The sequence below is a fragment of the Saimiri boliviensis genome, chromosome 12 (genome assembly GCF_048565385.1).
Source record: "Saimiri boliviensis isolate mSaiBol1 chromosome 12, mSaiBol1.pri, whole genome shotgun sequence".
NCBI lineage: Eukaryota > Metazoa > Chordata > Mammalia > Primates > Cebidae > Saimiri > Saimiri boliviensis.
Window position 1 is genome coordinate 22,446,704 of NC_133460.1, and position 24,482 is coordinate 22,471,185.

Genomic DNA, 24,482 nt, shown 5'->3' on the forward strand with positions numbered 1-24,482 from the left:
ATGTGTTTGGTTTATTGTCATTGCCTGTTAGGGAGGGTCAGTACCTATAGGCAGATCGTAATGGTTATTGTGAAAAAGACTTCACAATACAGGACACATGTGCAGAGGAAGAAGAGGTCAGGAAACCCTCTGCAGGTCAGGATCCAGGAGAAGAATCTGTAAAAACTGTTTGCTGTGTTGAAGTAGACACCAAAGCACACAGGAGGCATTATTATACTAAACAGATATTATACTAAGATATTAACAGTTTTTGAAGTAATGCACATTCTTATTTTATAGAGATGGAGATAGAACTTTGGACATATTTGATGAACGGTTGTACCCGCTGACAGTAAGTGACACTTTATTGAGGTTGTATTTTTATCATAGACTTGTATTTGTTTTATGCTGAAATCAAAGCCGTCTTTAAATCTTCCCCATTTTGTATTGCATTTAGTCATCTTAACTGTTATAAAAAGAATGTGCTGGAACAAGAACTGATCTGCAGCTCTGTTTAATTAGTGAGCTAGTATGAGTAAATATACTATCCAAATAACAGAAAATGTATCTTTTAAAAGACAGTTGTCCGTAGCATCAAGCAATATGAGTATGTGTAAATCCTTTTAACACAGAAGCGTGATTTTTGTGAAGAAAGTTAAAAATAATTTGTTTAAATCAACTTATATGGTATAAAAATTTTTAAATGTACTTCCTCAGGTACATAATAGCCACATGTGGCTAGTGACTATTGTATTTAACAGCATAGGCTTAGAGCCTAATGTTTACAGGAAACTGTATTTTCTCAAAATTTATTACAGAGAATGACATACTATCAGTAAGACACTAAAGCCAAAGAGTAGCTTATATTTGAATAGAATTACGTGGGACAAAGAGTAAAAAAGAAAAAAAAAATTCTGAACTTTAGCTCATATGATTTTTAAGTGAATGTTGATGAGTATTAAATCATTACGGTATTTTAAGATCCCACTGCTAATATTGTAAAACCTGAAAGACATCTCACCAATCAAAATTATTGTAAATGATTCATCGGCACAAATGTGAACACTGCTGTCTTAAGAGAGCACTTCAAGCTTTTTTCTTCAATGGATACTGACATTGCCTCCTTTCTTCTTTCAGCAAGAACAGTTTCCAGAGGAGTATTTTACGTATGATCCTAGACACAAAGTGATTTTCAGATTTGTTCGTACTCTGTTTAATGCCAAAATGCTAAGAGCTGACTTAGCAATCATAATTTTGGTAAGATATTTTCTGTTTATAAAGCATCTTTAGCACTTTGTCTTTTAGAGCAGCCTGGCCAACATGGTTAAACCCTGTCTCTACCAAAAATACAAAAATTAGCCAGGCATGGTAGCACACCCTTGTAGTCCCAGCTACTTGGGAGACTGAGGCAGGAGAATTGCTTGAACTCAGGAGGCAGAGGTTGCAGCGACCCAAAATCAAGCCACTGTACTCCAGCCTAGGCAACAGCAAGACTCCATTAAAAAAAAAAAAAAATTGACCTTGTAAACAGGGTAGTATGGTCCTGTTTTTAAATGAAAGTAGGTTTCTGAAATTATCTCAGAACTTTAAGAGAAACTTATGAAAGCAGATACACACATTTGAGTCGAATCTTTATGGCTTAAACTGTTGTCATTTCTCTTCTCATTACAGAACAATTGCTATTAAAGGCAGAAGGAGGGAGTTCTGATTTCTCCCCCCACACTTCAGTGCACACATGCACATACAGTGCACACACAACCAGGGCATGTGGAGGGCTTGGAATGGGGAGTAGTAACAAAACCATCCAGTTGATGGGCAGGAATGGATGCCATTGTAGGTCTAAGCTGAGTCCCAGAGTGTACCCTAGGCAATTCTGATGTATGTTGTGACTTGAGACCTACTGCCCTCAATTCATTTTTCCTTGGATGTGTTAATCTCCCCATGCTGGGCAGAGTAGGTAGTAGAAATATTTGGGCTGTGATTGTGATATGGCCCCTTGCTTAACCTCATGAAACAGTCTCTGTAGAATGTAAGAATAAAAGTATGCACCTAAAGTTAAATAAATAAATTTAAAAAAAAAAAAAAGGCACTTACTCTCTGGTCAAAACCAGAGTATTCTGGTTTTTCACAAGAATTCTTACCACAGCACTTAAAACAGCTAAATCAAAGGCCAGTGCTCTGTTTTGCAGGTATACATTAAAAGACTTGTGCGTAATGCGGATATCGATGTTTGTCCAACCAACTGGAAGAGGATTATCTTAGGAGCGATTCTTACTCTCCTCAAGGCTGGGAGTGGAGAGGCTGTATGCATTGATGACTACTGCGAGCTCTTTGAAAACCTTACAGTTGAGGATATGTGAGTTTGTATAGTTTTTGTGAACCTTCTAACCACTTTTGAATATTTGCTCCCATAAACTTAAATGCTTTAAGAAATATTTTTAAAGGTTACATGATGCAGATAATAAGAATGGGCATAAGTACCACATCCTCTTTCTCCCCAGCTTTAGAGCAACAGTTCATATTTTTCACTGTTTATTGGTAGGTCTTGGTAAATTGCTGTTGTAATTGTCTCATAAATGGGAAAGTATTTTTCTGGTGAATGTTTCTGGCAAATATCTTATCAGTGTACTATCAGGACATACAATAGTACGGTAAATATCCTTATGGCTTTTTACAAGCTGTCTGCAAGTTCCTGTCTCTGTGAGGAGCACATGTCTGGCCTTTGAATTAATTGTTGGCCATTGACAAGTCTAGGGCCTCTGAATTGTGAAGTATAGCTTCACCCTGACTCATACATTGTGTATTTGCTTTCACTGGTGTTCCCCTGCTTTTATCTGAAGATCTGTTTTATAGAAACCTTGAGATACAGAATAGCCACAGATCCTGTGCCCCTGTCCCCTCCCCATTAGGAGTGTTGCATCACTGGACTGATGAGTTAGAAGTTCCAGTGTTCCCCTCAGGCAGTCTGAGAAACATTGCTAGAGAATCACCCAATGCTCACCACACTCAGGAGGTTCCAGGGGACTCATGAAACCACAGCAGCACCTGTTTGGGGCAGCGGGGTGCTGAGTTACCTGTGAGAATGCAAGAAGTCTTGAATCATGGAGTTGCTCACAGCTGGCACCAACATGATACTGAGACAGGAGCTTCATGGGTCTTTCTTCCCCTCTGGCCTCTTGAGTGCTGCAAAGGGAAGGGCCTTGGAGCGGTTGGCAGGGTGAGCCAGGGAGGCATTTCCAGCAGAGGCTTTCACAGTGTCCACCATACAGAAAGAATGGCTTTGTGGGTGACACAGGAAAATCTGAAGCAACACCCCTTGATGACATTGAAGCATATGAGGCATATGAAGATCAAGATCTTCAGGCAGTGGCAAGAGGTTTTAGTTTTTCGTTTTTTTTGTTTCTTTGTTTTTATGTTTGCCTATTACTCCAGATAAGACTGTCATTCAGAATGTATGTAGTCACAGAGGTGGAGCATGATGGCTCAGTAGAAGTCTCTATCAATTGTGCTCCCCACAGGAATAACAAATTTAGCAACTATCTAAATAAAAAACCTCCTCCATAAGACCTGAAAATTAGGTAAGTGATCATACTACGTGGTTTTAACTTCATATCACTGAAAGAGGCACTGAACAGCATAGAAAAGGCAGTCTTGAGTTGTCGATGCGACCACCGTGAACCTGTCTCCTACCAGGAGAGAGGCTACATGCTTGTGGGAGGATGAGCACAGCAGCTGTGGGGCTCTGCCTGAACTCAGTGCTGCCTTCTAATAGCAGAAAGTAAAGCAAGACTGAACTCACCCAATGGCCACCCATGGAGAAAACATTGAGACTAGCCCCAGTTGTAGGGTAATTGCTCATCCCTGTGGTTGGACTTGAGTTGTGGAAGCCTGGCTGCTGTGGGATAAAATACTCTGGGGTTCTTAATAAGCTGAAAGTCTGTCTAGGTCACAGGGACTGCAACTCTTAGGCAAGTCCGAGTGCCGTGCTGCGCTTGGAGCGAGTGTGTTTGGGGGCAGGTGACCCAGGGAGACAGCAGCTGGGGCAGCTAGGCAGTGCTTGCCCACGCCTCCTCCATCCCTAGACAGTGCAGCTCGCAGCTCTGGCAAAGACCTGTTTCTTCCGCTTGAGGAGAGGAAAGAGGACTTTGTCTTGCACCTCGGATACTGGCTCAGCCACAGCGGGAGAGGGCACTGGTCAGAGTCTTAAGACCCCTCCATTTCAGGTCCCAGCTTCGGGATAACATCTCTAGACAGACTCCGGGCCAGAGGGAACCTACTACCTTAAAGGGAAGGACTCAGTAGTAGCAGGATTCCGCACTTTCTGATTAAAGCACCCTCAGGCCTGGAGGAATCATCAGTGGTGACCAGGTAGTACATGCCATGGGCCTGGATTGAGATTGAGAGACATGTTGGCTTCTGGTGCACCCCAGCCATGTGCTGGCCATGAGGAGAGACTCCCTTTGCTTGATAAATGCTGAGGGAAGAGTGAAGAGGAGTTTTCTTGAGCTTAGATACCAGCTCAACTACAGTGAGAAGAGCACCAAGTGAGCTGTGGGATCCCTGATCCAGGCCTTGGCCCGTCGATGGCATCTCTGGACCTACCTGGGCCAGAGGAGAGCCCACTGCCCTGAAAAGTGAGTTCCAGGGCAGGCAGCACTCACCACAAGCTGACTGAGAGCCCCTGGGCATTAAGTGAACATCAGCGGTGACCTGGCACTAATCCTCTTGGGACTGCAATGATGTTGTATGTGGGGACAGACTACTGTGCCTTGGGAAAAGGGAGGGAAGAGTGGGAAGGGATTTGCCTGGTGAATTCAGTGCCAGCTCAGCCATGGTAGAACAGAACACCAGTAGATGTCTAAGGCTTATGACCCCACCCCTGACTCTCAGGCGGCACCTCTGAACCTATCCAGGGACCAGGGGAACTCACTGCGCTTAAGGGAAGGACAGAGGCCTGGCTGGCGTCACTACCTGCTAATGGTAGAGCCCTGGGGCCTTGAGTGACATAGGTGGCAGTGGGTAGTTGTTAGAGTGGGTCTTGGGCAGTCACAGTGCTGTGCTGGCTTCAGACCTAGTGCTGTCCCAGAGGTCATGGCCACAGGGGTGCTTGTATCACTCCTCTCCCAGCTCCAGGCAGCCTAGCACAGAGAGACAGACTTCATTTGTTGGAAACTAAGGGAAGAAGCGAGTGTCTGTCCACTAATCTAGAGAATTTCTCCAGGTCTGATCTCAGACCACCAATGTTGTACCTCTACAAGTCTGCAAAAACCAATGACATTCTTCACAGAAATAGAAATAAACAATGAATCCTACAATTTATAGGCAACTACAAAAGACTCAGAATATCCAAAGCTATCCTGAGCAAGAAACAAGCAAACCTGGAAGAATTACATTCTTGATTGTAAATCACCCTCTACAGCTATAGTAACCCTCACAGCATGGCGCTGTGATTAAAAACAGACATGTAGACCAATGGAACAGAATAGTAAACCCAGAAACCGATTCACACATCTTCAGTAACCTCATTTTCTCCGAAGGTGCCGAGTACATACTATGGGGTAATGACAGTCTCATCAATAAGTGGTGCTGGGAAAACTGGATATCCATATGCAGAAGAACGAGACTAGGCCTCTATTTCTCACCTTATACAAAAATCAGATCAAAGTGGATTAAAGATGTCAATCTTGGCTAGGCACAGTTGCTCACGCTTGTAATCCCAGCACTTTGGGAGACCAAGATGGGAGAATCGCTTGAGCTCAGGAGTTCTAGACTACCTGGGCAATGCAGTGTCTCTATTTTTAAAAAATTTAAAAATCAAAATAAAGATTCAAATCTGAGACCTCAAATACAAATCTGAAGTAAGACATTGGGAAAACTCTCCAGGATATTGGACTGGGCAAAGATTTCTCGCATAATGTTTTATAAGCACAGGCAACCAAAGCAACAATGGGCACGTTAGGTCACAAGTTTCTGCAAAGAGATCTTGCACAAAATTTCCCCTGTTAGGGAATCTGGAACTGAATTTAGTTTGGCTGGGTCAGGGTTGGGGTTTTCTTAAGGAGCTGTGGAATGAAATGTTGACTGGAAGCCGCCCACAAGCCCACGCCTGCTGGTTAGGAACCCGGCTGTGGGTGGTTCTGAGCTTTATGGCTCCAGCTGAGTCTCTCATTGCCGTAGTCTGAGCACCAGGTCCCAACTTGTATCTCATCCTGGCCTGGAGAATATTCAGGTTCTTTCCAACCTTACCCACCTTTTCTCCTTTCCCTTGGAGGAACTGAAGTTGGGGTTGAGGAGAGCCAGATGGGCTGCAGTGGGTATCTGAAGGTCTTTCTGTCACCTGTTTAATGAGGTCTGCTCCACCCCTGCTGCTCCACCCGAGCTTAAGGCTGACCAAGACTGTCCGACCAGAGGCATGTGCAGAGGACAAAGCATGGGAAATGTAAAATAAAACAGACCATCTCACACTCATCAAGATGGAACATTTTTGAAAGTCCAAGTGTGTGTAAGTGTGTGGAACAACAATAATTCACACTGTTTTGGAAGTAGAAATTGTGAGAAATACTGTATCGGACAATTTGCAAAATCTTGTAAGGTTGTGTGCACTTCACCACTCAGCAGCTGTACTCCTGGATGCATCCTCGAGGAGCACCATGTGAACAGAGAAATGAGTTTAAGACTGTTCATGGAAGTATTGTTTAGGTAGCAAGGTTGGGGAAAGCCTGCATTTCATCAGCAGAAGAATGGATAAAGAAATGGGTTCTTTTTGGTCCTTGGAAAGTGGATATGAAAGAGTTATGTCTCGACAGAGATATATGAAAAATTATGCAGAGAAATTTGCAGAAGCTACATATAAGATACTGTTTGTGTAAAGTTAAGATACTGTGTATCTGTGGGCACATTACTTCAACTTATTTGTTTTTCACTTTTTCTGTCAAATGGGATAGTAGTGGCAGTCTCACAGTGTGATTCGGGGTGGGAGGCAGTCAATGAAGTAATGCATGTGAAATGCTTAGTGTCTGGCATGTAAGCATTGTGGACATATAGAAAGTGTCATTGTTTTGCACAGTAACCTATTTTCTGTGGATTCAATTAATATGAATTGAGCATAAAATCTTGTATTAGAATGATGTGTGCAAGTCACCATTCTGCCGTCCTAAGGCAGGAGAAGATGGTGGATTTGGGGAGGGTACTTGGGAGCTTCAGTTGTGTTTTCTTTCTTTTTAAAAATGGATGCAGCATCAGAATGTTAAGATTTTAACAGGTTATTTTGATGGATTCTTTTTAACTGTTTGCTTAAAGTATTTCAAAGTAAAAGTATGTCTTAGGCCGGGCGCGGTGGCTCAAGCCTGTAATCCCAGCACTTTGGGAGGCCTAGGTGGGGGGATCACGAGGTCAAGAGATCGAGACCATCCTGGTCAACATGGTGAAACCCCGTCTCTACTAAAAATACAAAACGTTAGCTGGACATGGTGGCACGTGCCTGTAACCCCAGCTACTCGGGAGGTTGAGGCAGGAGAATTGCCTGAACCCAGGAGGTGGAAGTTGCGGTGAGCCGAGATCGCACCATTGCACTCCAGCCTGGGTAACAAGAGTGAAACTCCATCTCAAAAAAAAAAAAAAAAAAAAAGAAAGTATGTCTTAAAAAAAATGCTACACAACAAAGGAAACAGTCAACAAACTGAAGAGACAACCCACAGAGTGGGGGAAGGTATTTAAAAACTATCTGACAAGGGATTAATTACCAGAATATTTAAAGAGCTCAAATAACTCCATAGGGAAAAAAACTAACAATCTGATTTTTTAAATGGGCAAAATATCTGAATAGATATTTCTCAAAAGAGAAATTAGGCAGGCTTGGTGGCATGTGCCTGTAATTTCGGCTGTTTGGGAGGCTTAGGTGCAAAAATTGCCTGAACCTGCCAGGTTGAGGCTGCAGTGAGCTGTGATTATGCTACTGCAGTCCTACCTGAGTGACAAAGTGATACTTGTTTCAAAACCCCTTAAGAAAGGCATACCAGTGGCAAACAGGTAAATGAAAAGATACTCAACATCAATATCGTTGATCTTCAGAGAAATGCAAATCAAAATTACAACAAGAGATCATCTCAGCCCGTTTAAAATGGCTTTTATTCTAAAGACAGGCAATAACAAATGCTTGTGAGGGTATAAAGAAGACGTAACCCTCATACACTGTTAGTGGGAATGTAATTTAAATACAACCACTGTAGAGAAGAGTTTGGAGGTCCTCAGAACTAAAAATAGAGCCACCATATAATCCAGCAATCCCACTGCTGGGTATATACCCAAAAGAAAGGAAATCAGTGTATCAGAGAGATACCTGCACTCATGGATGTTGCAGCACTAGTCACAACAGCCAAGATTTGGAAGCATTCCAGGTGTTCATCAACAGATAAGCGGCTAGAGAAAATGGTGTATATACACAAGGGAGCACTATTCAGACATAAAAGAGAATGAGATCCTGTTATTTGCAACAGCATGGATGGAAATGTTAAGTGAAATAAGCCAGACACAGAAAGACAAGCTTCACATATTCTCACTTATTTGTGGGAACTAAAAATTAAAACAATTAACTCATGAAGATACAGAATATGGGAATTGTTAGCAGCAGCTGGTAAAAGTGGTACAGGGAATGAGAGGAGTAAGGGGTAATGGTTAATAGGTGCACACATTTGGTTAGAAAAAATAAATAACATCTAGCATTTGATAGCACAAGAGGGTGACAACAGTCAAAAATTAATTGTACACTTTACGGTAACTAAAAGTGTAATTGAATTATTTGTAAAATAACAATAATTAAAAAAGGATACATGCTTGCAGTGTGATGGATTCTCCATTTACCCTGATGTGATTGTTACACATTCTAGGCCTGTATTAATTAATTTTATACCCCATAAATATATATATCTACAGTGTACCAAAAAAATGTTTAAAGACTTTCATTCAGAATTAACAGAGTGTATATTTACAACCGAAATGTGGCTTCTTGTAACCAAGAAGAGATTAGTGATGGTTGTTGTTGAAATGGCTGCTAACTTACCACTTTGCTAATAGTGTAAACCAAGTTGTCAGGGTGATATTGCTAGTAGCTATTTTTGTAAAGGATGTAACAACATGACCGTACTTTGAAAGTTGCAGAAGCTGAAGTGCTCTTAATCACTACTGGCATCAATGTGTAAACGGTTGTTTTTGTTTGTTGGTTGGTTTTTTTTGTATGTGAGATGGAGTTTTGCTCTTGTTGCCTAGGCTCGAGTGCAATGGAGTGATCTTGGCTCACCGCAACCTCCACCTCCTGGGTTCAAGTGATTCTCCTGCCTCAGCCTCCCAGATAGCTGGTGTTACAGGGATGTGCCACCACACCTGGCTAATTTTCTATTTTTAGTGGAGATGGGGTGTTACATAATATTCAGGAGACTGGATAGGCCAATGGGTAAAACAGGAGGATTTTATTAAGGTGGCCACCAGCTCAGTGGATTCGCATCCCAAGGCTGAGTGCCTAACAGGTTTGCAGAAGCCAGAACAAAGAAGAGTTAATTTCTGACATGTCTTGTGATGTACGTTACATTTGAAAATAGCATTTTGAGAAACACATTGCACATTATTTGGGTATTATCTTAACCTGTGACCTTGCAGCTGGTCTGCAAGAAAAACAGGAGTCTTGAGATACCTGGGAACTTTTCTGAGAAAGTGGGGAGGGTAGATGAGGTAGATTTTACAGAGAGTTAATTTCAAGCAGAGCTGAGGATTAGGTTTTATATTGAACACAACACAGTAAACAGTATTATGTAGCAATTACAGACTATTATTGTTATTATTTAATTTTCCTCTACAGGAATTTCTCCATGTTGTTTCTCCATGAGTCACACTGGTCTCAAACTCCTGACCTCAGGTGATCCACCCATCTTAGCCTCCCAAAGTGCTGAGATTACAGGTTTGAGCCACCACACCCAGCTTGTAAACTGGTTTCTTGAAGAAAGCAAAATTTGTAATTATGAACACTTAGCTCCACTATAGTGGCAGTTAAATTGATCTCAAGACCTGCAGCTAATCTGGTGGGGCTCTAGCTCTAGTTCCAAGGTCAGAGAATACACAGGGAAATGTGCAGGTTTCCACAGATGTGAGCTCCAGAGGCAGTGATGACAGAGGCCAGCCCCAAGAGGATCAGTTCTACATAGTGCCATTTATGAATGCAGAAGCATCAGGAATTATGCTCTGAATAGGAGCTATGTTTGTGATCTTTGGAAATTGAAAAACATTACTAATTATTAGGGGAAGACAAATTAAAACCGCAATGTAATACCACCTTACTCCTGCAAGAATGGCCATAATTAAAAAATCGAAAAATCATACATGTGGATATGGATTTGGTGAAAAGGGAACACTTATACTGCTGATGGGAATGTAAACTAGTACAACCACTATGGAAAACAGTACTGCCATTCAATCCAGCAATCTCACCCTGGGTATCTACCCAAAGGAAAAGAAGTTGTGAAAAAGACACATGCACATGTGTGTTGATAGCAGCACAATTTGCAATTGTAAAAATGTGGAACCAGCCTGAATGCCCATCAATTAATGGGCGCATAAAGAAAATGTGGAATATGTACACCATGGCATACTGCTGAGCCATAACACAGAATGAAATAATGGCCTTGACAGCAACTTGGGTGGAGCTGGAGGCCATTATCCTAAGTCAAGTAACTCAGGAATGGAAAAACAAATACGATATGTTCTCACTTATAGGTAGGAGCTAAGCCATGAGGATCCAAAAGTGTAAGAATGATAGGATAGACTTTGGGGACTAGGGGAGGAAGGATGGGAGGGGGTGATGGATAAAAGATTAAGATTACATATTGGGTACAGTGTACAACGCTCAAGTGGTAGGTAAACCAGAAGCTCCAATGTCACCCCTAAAGAAATTATACATGTAACCAAACCACCAGTACCTCAAAAACTATTGAAATAAAAATGTAAAATCTTATTGATAAACAACTTATATATATATACGCACACATACACCTGTAAGTTAAACTGAGCAACTCCTATTTGGAAAATTTGCTGTGCTAATAAAGGGTATGCTATTCAGCCATTTGAAAAACAAAAACTAAGAAGCTACATATCCTGTAGGGATAATTGTTTTTTTCAATAACTATTAATAAACATGATAATTCTATAAAATACCATATTTTACACAGTTAAAATATGTTTTTGGGAAAACGAGATGATGATGTGCATGTATTACTATAGTAAATTAAGTTCTGATCAGCTGATTGTTCAAATATCTGATTTACATTCCCATAGCCTTGTAGTTATATGAATAGGAAATTAATGTTGGAAGTAGTTTCAGCTGGGTTTTCAGTGATAACAAATGAGAAAACCACATATCTGCTTATATCCTCACTACTTTTCATATTGGAGAACTTCAAGCGTTTGTTGACATAGCCAGTGGATAAAACATTAAAACTTTAAAACCAAGGAACCAAATGTGTTGTTGAGGTATTGCTTTTACACAATTAAGTCTTTACAGGGATTACTATGGGAGTGGTAAGATTACTCTAGTTCTGTATTTATTTAAACATTGGACCGAGTGCTGGATACAGTGGCTCATGTCTGTAATACCAGCACTTTTGGGAGGCCAAGGTGCGAGTATCCATTTGATCACAGGAGTTTAATACCAGCCTGGGCAAAAGGTGAGACCCTGTCTCCACAAAAAGAATTTTTAAAAATAGCCCACCTAAGTGGCATGAGCCTGTAGGTCAATGGGTTACTTGAGCCTGGGAAGTTGAGTCTGCTGTGAGCTAGGATCATGCCACTGCACGTTAGCCTGGGTGACAGAGCAAGACCCTGTCACAAAAAAAAACGAAAACAAAACCTTTGGCCAGGACAGCTCAATAATCATGTGGCAGAGGGCTGCTTCCAGCCTCTTCCCCTCTCAGTGCATTCAACTCATCCCCACAGTCTGTTCTGGCCAGGGATGACCGATGCTGAGCACCTTGGGCTTTCATTTCTAACTCATCTCAGGAGAAACAGTGTGTAGGGACAGCACCCTACCAGAAGGCATCTCATAAAATGGGTTTAGTCTAGCCAAGATGTCTCTCTCTGATCTTTCTACTGTTTGAAGTGTGGAGTATTCTTGCCCCATAATAGTGACAGCTAATAAATGGCATCCATCATTTCTGTCATCTGATCACTATTGCAGTGCCTTGGGAGTGAGCGGAAAGTGTGAGTTGTGCAATGGAACCCTGAAGAATGAGCCCAAGTCAGCTGCACAAGAGCAGAGGAGGCTGTCACCTTTTCCCTCATCCCAGACTTAGGGTGCTGAGTGCAGAATGGACTGCAAGCAGCTGTGCCCTGTTTGGACATTAGCGTAGGAACCCACCTGCGTAGGCTGTAATTGTTTCAAAGCAGAATTTGGAGTCATTCTAGTAGCTCAGTGTGATATTTTTAAATAGAGAAAAATTTTATTAACTGACAACAAAAAAAAACTGCCTATTAAATGCATAAAGTATTGTTTAAAGAGTATCTACAAAATTGTAACCTCAATGTTTTCTTGCAAAAGAAGTGAAAGTACAGAGACCCTTTCAAATGAAGAACCACTGAGAAACAAAATATAAGTAGTATAACGTTTACTTATGTACATTTTTGAAGATTATACAAGAATCAATTTGCATCAGGCTTTCCAAGTTATGAACATTAATAGGATTTCCCTCTAGGGAAAGTTTTCACATAAATTTTGAAGAAATTCTTAAAACTGAAAACTTTTCTGTATTTCATAGTCTACTGGGGTTCCCATCCAATGTGCCTTCTTAAAAGGTCTGTCTACAGTGTGTGTTATCATGGGTCTTGATGCAAATATCTCCTAAATGAAGGCATTTCTACATTCTATACATTCATAGGTTTTATTTCAGAAAGGAGTTCTTATCTTCATGTGGAAGTGGAACAACTGAAGACCTTACCACATGATTGTATTTATAAGGATTTTCTCCATTGAATCCTTTAATGTTTTCACAGAAATGAAAAAGCTGAAGACTTTACCATGTTCCTTAAGATTATGTCATTTTTCTCCATAGTAAATGTGAATATGTGTTTGAAAGCACATGGGAAAGTGGAGTTTATTATCGTACTTTTTACATTCATGCTTCTTTTCCAGTACAAGTTATTTGTAAGTTTTCAAAGATAACTGGGAACGTTGCATGCTTTCTTGTATTTCTTTGCTTGATAGGGTTCTGTCCAGTGTATGTTATTTCATGAATTCTAATAAACTAGAGCACATGATGGCTTTACCACATTTCTTACATAAGAATAATGTTTTTGAAGATAGCCCAGTGAACTAACATTGTCCTGTGTTGGTTTTGTTGTTTCTCCTTGCCCAGGAATGAGTTGGAAAGGCAATTCTTGGAGCTAATTAATTATAATTTCAACGTTGCTGAAAGGGTTTATACCAGACACTACTTCCATCTTCGTTCCTTGGCACGTGCATGTGGCCTGCGTTTGCCAGTTTACCTTCTTGAGAGAGAAAGAGCATGGAAGCTGCAGGTAAGGCTGCAAAGTTACTAAGTGGGTTTTCAATCAAACACCAATGCCAACATCTGTGACTAGGTCATATTAAGTAATGGTTAGAACAGGGGTCCCCAAACTACGGCCCACGGGCCGCATGCGGCCCCCTGAGGCCATTTATCCGGCCCCCGCCGCACGTCAGGATGGGGCACTTCTTTCATTGGTGGTCAGTGAGAGCAGCACAGTATGTGGTGGCGCCGCAAAGCGCAGCATCGCTCACATACAGTACTACTTGTGGTGATGCCGGACGCACGCCCCATGGCTCTGGAAGCGCGTCATATGATGCACACCCGGTCTGCGGCTGCGGAGCCCCACATCACCGGAAGCAGTGTGAAATAACAGCAGAAGTAGGAAGAAAGGCAAAGCACTATAACCATTACTGCACAGTACAATGGCCCCCATACTCCCCCAAATGTACAACAACATAATGGCCCCTATAACCTCCCTTTGCCCAAAAGTCTCCCCCCACATTACTACACACTGTGTTTCCCCTATTATAAGACCCTGTCTTAAATTAATTTTACCCCTGAAACACGGGGGCTGTCTTACTTTTAGGAGGTGTCTTATAATAGGGGAAACATGCAGCAGTGGGCTTCCCACAGAAGCGGCCCACCGCTGCTGCAGATGTCCAGGATGCTGTATACACAGTGTCACAGGCTGATCACTGCCATCCCTGTATACAGCACCGGAGGCGGTGCTGGGCCTGTGACACTGTATACCGCTGTCTGGGATAGTGGAGGCAGCAGTGCTGGCTGCGAAGGGTGTCACACCTTGCATAGTCCGGCCTTCACTGTCTGAGGGACAGTGAACTGGCCCCCTGTGTAAAAAGTTTGGGGACCCCTGGGTTAGAAAAATGGAAAGTTTCAAAATTAACTAACATACTGAAGAGCTTATTAACCTTTTGGCATTCTATTTCCTGTATCTTTTATGGTTTTTATAAAGATTCACATTATTTCAAAATTATAGATATTATCTCTTTTGTGACCATAATATAGAATGTTTTAATCAAGATTTCATTCATTCTTAATTAATTTGAACCTTTTGAACCTTTGCCCTTGCAAATAATCATACATAAATGATTTCTTGCCATTGTATTTCTACTGAGGTCTACATACATAATACACTCTTGACTACTTTTTATTACTCGGTTTGCAAATTTATGTCATTTTCTGCGGTGTATACCACAGTGCAGTCAGTCCCATGGGTTTGTTAGACAAACCATTAGTGCCTAAGCCGAGAGACCTGCACTTAGACTGTATGAGGTGTGCGTGTCTCAAGGACTGGCTGCAGGAAGTACATGGGATTTTACTGGAAATGATAACTCATATGGGACAAACTAATATTTATGGTTTGTGATTTTTGGTAAGTACACAGCAAAATTACTCACAGCTGACAAGGATGAACATTTAAAATAGACATGTCCTGTGGCATCATGGAAGTATTTTGAAATAATACATTTTTCTACCATAATTAGTGCAAGTGAAGTAGTGCCTTTTGATGCTTTAGTCATTAGACTTCGCTTACATTTCAGTACAATCCAGCACATGCCTGCCTCGTTAAAATTTGCTTTGAGTGTATAATAACTTATAGATTGGGTAGAATTTGATTAGATTAATAAATCGACTTTTTGCAAAAGTTCATTATGTTTAAGGAGCAAGTGCATAGGTAACAGATGATACTGTTAGAAGCCTGTCACAGTACTGTGACATTTTTGGGAGCCCAATTTTTAAGTAACTTAATAAAGCAAGCTCCCCTTTGCTCCAGCAATCTAATTCTAGCCCTGAAAGGAGATGATCTTAGTGAGATGCCAGAAGTTGGCAGTGTAAACCTCAGAGCCTCAGTAGCTGTAGCTGAACTATCTAAAGGAGTCTGCATGTGCAGCTTATCATCAGTGGTGATTGTTATAAGGTTGGAACCCTTTTATGATTGTACCTTTTTTCTATTTGACATTCTTAGGCTTTTTCAAGGATGGAACGAGATGAAGTTTTCCATACTGCCCGTAAGAAGAGGTCTTTCAGTGTTGATGATTTAATTCATCTTCAGCGGGCTAAGGCCATCCTCTCCTGAAGGAAGAAATGAGGGGTAATGTAACATCCGCACCCCTCATCAAAAAAGACAGGAAGATACCACCTCTCCTGCTAAAGAAATAGTAAAGCTAGTGTTTTCAAAAGAAGAAACACCTCAATTCCAGTTAACTCAAGGACAACTAAGGTTGCACATCCTAGGAAAGAATGGGGCCTTGTCAGGGCAACAACACAGTCTTACACTCTTGTGTCCCTTTTCATGTAAACAGAGTTCTAGAAACCACTCCAAAGTGAAGGCTCCTCCTGCCCTCACACAGATACTAGCTTAGTGTGTGGGCTGATAGTTGTGAACTATGTAAGGCTTTGTTTGCTTTGAGACGAGTCTCACTCTGTTGCCAGGCTGGAGTGCAGTGGCTCAATCTCCACCTGCTAGGTTCAAGCCATTCTCCTGCCTCAGCCTCCCTCCTTAATTAAATTTTTTAAGTAGGTGGGATTACAGGTGTGCTTGGCCTGTATAAGGCTTTTAAAACAATAGTTTAAATTTTTTAGGTTTTTTTCTTTTTTTTTCTTTCCCCCCATATTGCTGCATATGCATTCGGAATCAATGCAGTATTAGTATTAAAAAGTGGGACTCGGCCAGGTACATTGGCTTCACTCCATGGGCAGAGGAAAATATAGAACTGTGACACAATCTTAACAGATACCTCTGCTGATCTGAAGGCAGAGAGAGCGCTAAAGCTGGAATGGCCCATTGGAGTTGTCCAGAGCCAGGCAAAAGAGCCATGCCATTATCCCTGGAGGAGTGAGCGTAGCTTTGAATAAAACAATCCCTTTGACTGAATTCAGTTTCCAGAGCAGAAAGAAGCTGCAGCAGCCAGTGCACCCCGCCCCTGGGGGAGCAAGTGCCTCAATCTTGAAGATGGGATCTCAGTCTTCAGCATCCACTGTGTACACCAATTCATCTTGTAACATGTAGACATAATTCCTAAGCTGTAATAAGATTCTTCTTCCTAATTTTAATCATGAGATAAGGTCTGGCTCCTTAGGGTTAGATTGTGCTTCTCCTCTTTATCCACTTCGTTCCTTGTTTAAATCATTTTCTGGAATTAAGAGTGTCATTGGAACATATTTTGAAAATGTGACTTTGAAATTCTGACCTGTGGACATGTGATAAATTGTGTCTGGAGATTGATTTTGCTGAGTGCTAATAGCAAATCATGTAGTGACGTAGTTTCACCTACTAAATATTGCCCAGACCATATTGTTGAACTCTGTGCTGCCATGGTCACCTCATCAGGATGTTTTCTGTCCTGTGACTAGTGGCTTTAAATGTACTCATCCATCTTCTTGTCCCATTACATTTGATGTTAACTGATGTTTTGTACCCATTAAAATTGATGGGATTGTAAAGAACTTTCCTAGGAAAAAGGAAAAAAAAATTGATGGGAAAGAACAAAGAGAAGAAAAATGTGCCTTTCAAGTGATTATTTCTCTGAAAGAGTAAATGAGAATTCTCCAGTACCAAGAAGATATTTAGAGTAGGGGGTTTCCCTTTATTTATTAAGTGCTTCAATTAGCAGGTTTACTAAACAGAGTTTCCTGTTCATAAGGGTGCATTATTCAGCCCACTGTAAAATTTAATCTCTTTCTGAAATGTTTGATCTTTATAAGATAAATTTAATAGCTGTAACACTGGTTAAATTTGTGGTGAATTCTCAGTACCACAACCAATTAAATCAGATGACTTCCTGTCAGGCTTTTTTCCTTCTGATGAGCTATTATTTTATGCTCCATGATAGCCAAAAATTAAATTGACTGTTATTGTAAGCTGAAGCCAAAACCAAAGTGATTTTGAAAGGCTCCATCTTCCTAGGTTTTGCTTGGATCTGTTGAATGTCATCTTTGTGTTCAACAAATTGCAGAATAGCAAGATATCTGCAATACTCACAAAACATTTGTTTAATTACATTACTGAATGTGTTGGGGGAGAAATAAAACCTGCCCACTGGCAGCTATCAGACTTCGGTCTCAACACCGCTTTTCTCCTAAGATTTCTGCATTTGAGCTAGAGGAAACAGAGGGGACTTGTTTCTTAGACATGATAGACTCACATTTTTAAAAGATATGTTTTTTCTTTTCTTACAAAATTCAAAATGAAATAAATGTGGCCAAATAATAACTAATATGAGACTAATTACTTTGGTCTGAATTCCCTTGGGGGAGATTGAATGCTCAAGGATCCATGGGGTAATTTGAGTGGTATAGATAGCATGGTCCCTTGAGGGAGACAGGAAAGTAAGAAACATTCTTCCAGTGTGACTCTGGTCACAAGGAGGGCAGGAGCTATTCTAAGACTTTGACAATAGGGGTATATCTGTGAACAGCTGTCAAGTTGACTGTGGCCTAGCTGGTCCACATTTTCAGCAAGATCAATGATCATGTGCTATATACATACTTGACCAACTGTGAGGCAAACAGAACTAAGGAGACAAGAGTCAGATCCTTTCCCTTATGTAAAAAATGGTCTGAACCAGCACTCTGCAACAGAAATAGCTGTGATAATGGACATATTCTATATCTGTTCCATCATGTACAATAGCCACTAGCCACAGATGACTGTTGAGCAGTTGAAATATGGCTGGTGTAACTGAGGAACTGAACTGCATTTGTCCATTTTAGCTAATTTAAAGTTCAGTCACCACATGTGGCTAGGCTGTTGTATTGGACAGTGTAGGGTCTAGAAATTGTTAAGGAATTATATGTAGTTCTATAGAAATGATGTCTTACCTGGCGTGGCAGGTCACACCTGTAATCCTAGCACTTTGGGAGGCCGAGGTGGGTGGATCACCTGAGGTCAGGAGTTCAAGACCAGCCTGGCCATCATGGTGAAACCCCATCTTTAAATAAATAAATTAATTAAATAAATAAAAGAAATGATGTCTTAAAACCTTGAAGTCTACAGTTCAATTTATATTTTATCCTAGTGTTTAAAAAATCTCTATGGATTTTTTAGGGAGATGAATTTTGTTTAAATTAGTAGTGCTGTTTTTAAGAACTGAAATGCAATCCCATTACTGGGTATATATCCAAAGGATTATAAATCATTCTACTATAAGGACACATGCACACGAATGTTCATTGCAGCACTGTTTACAATAGCAAAGACCTGGAACCAACCCAACTGCCCATTGATAATAGACTGGATAGGGAAAATGTGGTACATACACACCATGGAATATTATGCAGCCATCAAAAACGATGAGTTCGTGTCCTTTGTAGGGACATGGATGATCCTGGAAACCATCATTCTCAGCAAACTGACACAAGAGCAGAAAATCAAACACTGCATGTTCTCACTCATAGACGGGTGTTGAACAACGAGAACACATGGACACAGGGAGGGGAGCACTACACGCTGGGGTCTGTTGGGGGGAAATGGGGGAGGGATGGGGGCGTGGGGAGGTGGGGAGAGATAACATGGGGAGAAATGCCAGATATAGGTGAAGGGGAGGAAGGCAGCAAATCACACTGCCATGTGTGTACCTATGCAACAGTCTTGCATGTTCTTCACATGTACCCCAAAACCTAAAATGCAATAAAAAAAAGAACTGAAATACAAATTACAAAAGCAAGTTTAAAATACGAATCCCATGGAAGAGCCTACAAAGAGGCTTAGAAACTAGAATATTAAAAGAACTCCCTTAGATAGCAGCATTTACTAATAATCTCGGCACTAACATCTTATGGAAAAGAAAGTCTTACCATTTTATATTTACAAATTTTGACAGCCTGAAATCTAGGTCATTGTATTAGCAGTGGGAATAAAGAATGAATTAATTTAATTTAAATACAAAGAGTTGCACTTTCAGAACTCAAAAAAAATTATCATCAACTGGGCGTTCTGAGAAAATCAGTTCCCCTTTCAACTATAGCAGCAAAAATAAATAATAAAATAACAATATTAATAACAGTTTAATTGGAGTAGCATCTTGTACGGAACCTTCCTTCAAACTCTTCCCCAAGCTTAGGATTCTGTACCATTAATCATGTACATTAATCTGAGAAGTCCTTATGCAATGCTGTTTCTTCAAACCTCTTACTGCATTTTGGCTCCAATAATACTTCCCATTATGTCAGTATTTTATTCAGTACTCACCCTAAGGTATGTGTACTTCAGTCTCACCATTCAAAATTAAACCCATATTGTTTGAATAGAAATTTGTTCTTTCCCAGTAGGGATATTACAGGCCATTCACTTACTGTAAATCTTAATTAGGGAACCATTGTTTACTGATGTGTGTCCCTCACTCTGTCTCCTCAACCACCACGTGTCCAAGTTGCCAGATTCTAATGTTCTTCCTCTTCAATGTTTCTTTCACCTATATTTCTTTCAGCCTTACCTCTTCTTTCCTTTACCACCAGCCTTCTGGATTTATTAAGCCCACATTATTCTCTCAACTCCTAATCTCTTTGCTTCTAGTGTCTAAACTTCAAGCCATTGTCCACCCTGCTGCCAGTCCATTGTTATTCTGGCTTCTCTGAAAGATTCCCCACTGGCTGCAGGACAAACTCCAGTTATTCCAGTGATACCTCCATCAGAGGACACTGCATCCTCATAGCTTCCCACAGCCACCTCAGTTGGAATCAGTTTCTCTCCTGCTTAGGTTAGTTGACTGTATTTCTCCACAGGATGACTCAAAAATTTATAAAGGAATTAATGGTTGATTATTCTTTTAGAGATTGCAAATGTTTCTCACTGTCCTACCTCATGTTCAAGTTTTCCAGAAATCCAGTGACCTAAATAGGGCAGGCAAGATGTCTTCCCATTTTGCAAAGGAGAGAACCAGCTGAATTAGGCAAGACAGTAACCAAAGAAGACAGCCAGGAAGTACCTGGCTAATCCTTTCTATATAAATACAATTAGTGTTTCAATAAAAATGATATCCCCAGTGCCTAGAATAGTGCTTGACATAAAACAAGTGTTAGGGAATAAATGTCGATTTAGTGAATGAGTAAATGAATGAATGAATGAAGACATATTGCAGAGGGCCTTATAAATATCATGACTGGTGTTTGAATTGGCTTAACCACATAATGAGTGGTCACTGAATCACATGAGCAGGCTAAACGGCATGGTCACATGTGAGTGCAGGTAAATCTGAAGGAAAGAGCTAGGAAGTCAATGCAGAAATAAGGAGATTCTGCAATAGAGCACGACAATGGGACCCAAGGTTAAAATAGGAGACGGTTCTCAAAAATATTATCTCCGTTTTTCTGAAATGCCTTTTGCTATTAGGTGCTTTGTAAAGTGGGATAGGAATGCAATGAAAAATCTCAATTAGATTTTTCACAGAGGAAAAGTTGCTAGAATTTTAAAGACAATTTTTTTTTCCGATTTTCTAGCAAATACTAAAATAAGCATTTAAATTTTTTCAAGCTTCACAACAAACTTTAAAGCCATGAAACAATGAGTCATCTCTTTCTCTTCCTTTTTTTAGCTCTAGTAGAATAAAATGAAGGATTATTGTGCCCATTTGAGTCATGTGGTTACACCTACAATTTCTAGGGAACCAAGATCTTCTCCATCAATGCTTATTTTTCTTGTACCAATGTCAGAAACATGGCATCTGTTTTAAATTAAAGCAATTTAATTTGCAGGTTTAAAATGTAGCTATGATAAGTAATTGAAAGGATTAGTAACTTTTTGGTGATAGGAGTAGTAAATTAACCCAGAGTTTGATAGTGACCATCCAGTTAAATTCAACACGTATTTACTGAGTGTATTCTAGGTGCAAGGCATTGCAGTAGCAAGGTGGGGTTGCAGAGTGTGTAAGACAGGACCGAGACCATCTATGGGCTTTACATCTTTCAAGTAAATCATTCCATAGTGAGATGAAATGCAACTGATGAGAAGATAGGGAAAAAGGGAGGGGGAATTGGACTCAGGGGGCCACCAGAAAACTTCATGAAGAACATGCAAGTCAAACTATTCCTTGACAGATAAGACTGTGGCATTCTGGCTGTAAAGACGGCAAAAGCAGAGAGTCGAAATCTGGGAAATCTAGAAGGTGCTAGTCTGAGGAAAGTGACTGTTTTTCTTTTCTTTTTTTCTTTTGTTTTGAGACGGAGTTTCACCCTTGCTACCCAAGTTGGATTGCAATGGTGCGATCTCTGCTTGCTGCAACCTCCATCTCCAAGTTCAGGTGATTCTCCTGTCTCAGCCTCCTGAGTAGCTGGGAGTATAGGCAAGAGCCACCATGCCCTGCTAATTTTGTATTTTTAGTAGAGACAGGGTTTCACCATGTTGGCCAGGCTGGTCTTGAACTCCTGACCTCAGGTGATCTCCCTGCCTTGGCCTGCAAAAGTGCTGGGATTCCAGACATAAGCCACCACACCCGGCCAAGAGTGACTTTTATCTGTAATTAGAAACCTTCAAATCCTTTGTGAAAAAGGAGTGACAAGATCGGATCTATGTTTGGCTACCATAAGAGAGGGTTACTGTTAGCAAGGTAGGGCAGGAGATTTTTACCCTGTTTTTTAGGAGTATAGCCATTTTTTTTCCCCCAGATAAAGTAAGGACTCTTGCCTGGCTAAATCCTGGGAGTTGAGGAGATGGGCTGAGCACTGTGTGCCCCACAGTGGCCTGGTGGCTCCTACAGGTGGCACTGATAAGGATGGTAGGTAAGAGAGACCAGAGGGCAATAGAAAATCCCAATCTCTGGGCAAGAGTAGTGAGAATAGGGACAGGGAGCTGGCTCGGAAGACACGGCTATGAAGGGAAGCCAGGCCACGGCAGCACAGTTTGGTGACTGAGTTCCATGAGAAGGTTAGGGAGAGAAAGAAGTCACTGAAGTTTCTGATGTTTCCGATTGGAGCAGCTGGGGAGAGGACATCGGCACTGAGGCAGGAAACACAGAAGAAGGGCAGGCCTTCAGGAGAAGATGAGGAATGGGGTTTGGGATCAGAGTTCAGAGGATTTGTAGAATAGAATCCTCCAAAAATTCAGACAAACACTGGCGGCTTTAGCCTATGGTTTAGATGTGCTAAGTATCTGTCCAAAATCATGTCAGCACATTGCAAGTTGATGGGAAGGTGATTTATCTGTATTTATTACTTTTTTTTCTTTAGTATATCTTGTAGTTTTGTTAATCTGACCTTTTACATCAACATTTCAAACCAATGTAAGGAAGTGCCAGAAGAGAGTTTTGAGACCAGGCCTGTGATGCAAGCTGACGTCACAAATGGTAAAACGTGTTTTCACGTGCAAGTTAAAAATGTGCAGCTTAAAGAGTAGTTGAAACTTCATACGCCTCTTTTGGCCAACACAGTAATGCGGCTTGCAGAAACAGAAGTGAACACTCAGAAACTGGAAGCCTGCCTTCGTCTAAAATCTGGGCTGTATTTCAGCCTTCTTATCCACTGCAGCCTTTCAATTAGCCTTTACCAGACTTAGCCATAGCAGCATTTGCTGGCACTTGATTCCTCATCCTGTCTGTAGCTGAATTAGATTCCATGGCTAAGTAAATGCAATGTTTTTAATAGCCTTTATAAACAGACTTATATACCCCACGAGTCTGTTATTTCAGGAAGCTGTTGTGAACAGGCTCTAAACTGCGAATGCTTATTAGACACTACAAATTATTTTGCTTTGCAATAAACATCAATTAACTGTAGTTCCCATGTCACACTGAATGGAACAGATTTATTTTTCAAGACAGCATAACCCTGAATCATGTACATTCAGGGGTGGAGTAAAAAAAAACTCATTAAATTAACATTAAGAAAAATGAATACTTCTAGAACAGTTACAGCTTTACTGTTTTGACTGAAGGAGAAAAAAATGACCTATGTTTCAGATGTGACTTGAACCATGCTATTCTGCATGAAATTGGGAAATTGCCAATGTTCCCAGCCTGATGGATAACGTGTGTGGGAACTTAGTTCTTTTTCACTAAACTCTCATGAATGAGTGGTAATTTTTCCCTATTTATTCATTTTCTGTCAGGGGATCAAAAACGTAGACTGCCTAGCACATGTTTTACTGTTACCTTTTTATTTATGTATTAGCTGCACCTTTAACAAGAGATTATTTCTGTATTGAATAAATATCCTAATTAGGTAGATTTTAGAAATAGGCGGAATTATACACTTGCTACTTTTTATAATATTGCACATTAGATGCATAATGATTAAAACTTCTAATTTTCAGTGAATGAAAATCAACTTATATTTAACCAGGTTCAAACTTACTAATGCATAATTTTTAACATCCTGGAAATGAGGCTTAATAGAGAAGCATTTCCTTAACAAAACTTTCTTTTAGTGTTCAACTTGAATAAAGTGAGTCTGCAAACAAATGAACTGTTTCCAGATGAATTCAGCTGGATTTTATTTTGAGAAAATCTTAAGAGCAGATGCCTGTATCAATCTTCTTAGAGCCTTCTTGAAGGCGGGAGGATGGACCAATAACTGGCTTAGTCTCCTTCCAATTGTGTCAATATATTTTTGAAATATTCAAATGTGTCTTAAAAGTTGTGAAGTATTTTGCAAACAATATGTTTCTAATAATTGTATAAAAGTACTCAATGTTCACAAACTGCATGTACGTAGATGTCAATACAGGAGGAGGAGGAGAGAGGTCCTCTAATTCCCATTGTTACTCAATTTTGCTATACCTTTTTGAGTGGGAAAGAAAAGGGTAGAGTTATGTCTTGCTGTAAAATGCACATATAACTCTAGATGAATAAGTTCCTGGGGGATGTGTCTGTCATGATTAGGACATTTTCATGTTGCTAGTCTAAGGGACAGCAAAGTGGATAGCAAAAGTTCATTGGAGTTTCAAATTGTTCGATCTGATCCCTGCATATCCATGGGGTCTTTTCGACTGCTGCTGCTGTCCCCACA

The 24,482-nt window shown here is 40.6% G+C and overlaps 1 protein-coding gene across 1 annotated transcript in view; it reads left to right on the forward strand.

Moving 5' to 3' along the window:
* LOC101036864 (cyclin-Y-like protein 2) overlaps nucleotides 1-15,621 on the forward strand; it is a 33,991-nt gene extending 18,370 nt beyond the window's left edge. The window contains exons 6-10 of the mRNA XM_039477742.2: nucleotides 280-331; nucleotides 1,117-1,236; nucleotides 2,169-2,335; nucleotides 13,371-13,533; nucleotides 15,511-15,621. Of these exons, the coding sequence (XP_039333676.2) occupies nucleotides 280-331; nucleotides 1,117-1,236; nucleotides 2,169-2,335; nucleotides 13,371-13,533; nucleotides 15,511-15,621 (613 nt within the window). The remainder of the gene's footprint in view (nucleotides 1-279; nucleotides 332-1,116; nucleotides 1,237-2,168; nucleotides 2,336-13,370; nucleotides 13,534-15,510) is intronic.
* Nucleotides 15,622-24,482: the final 8,861 nt, after the last annotated feature.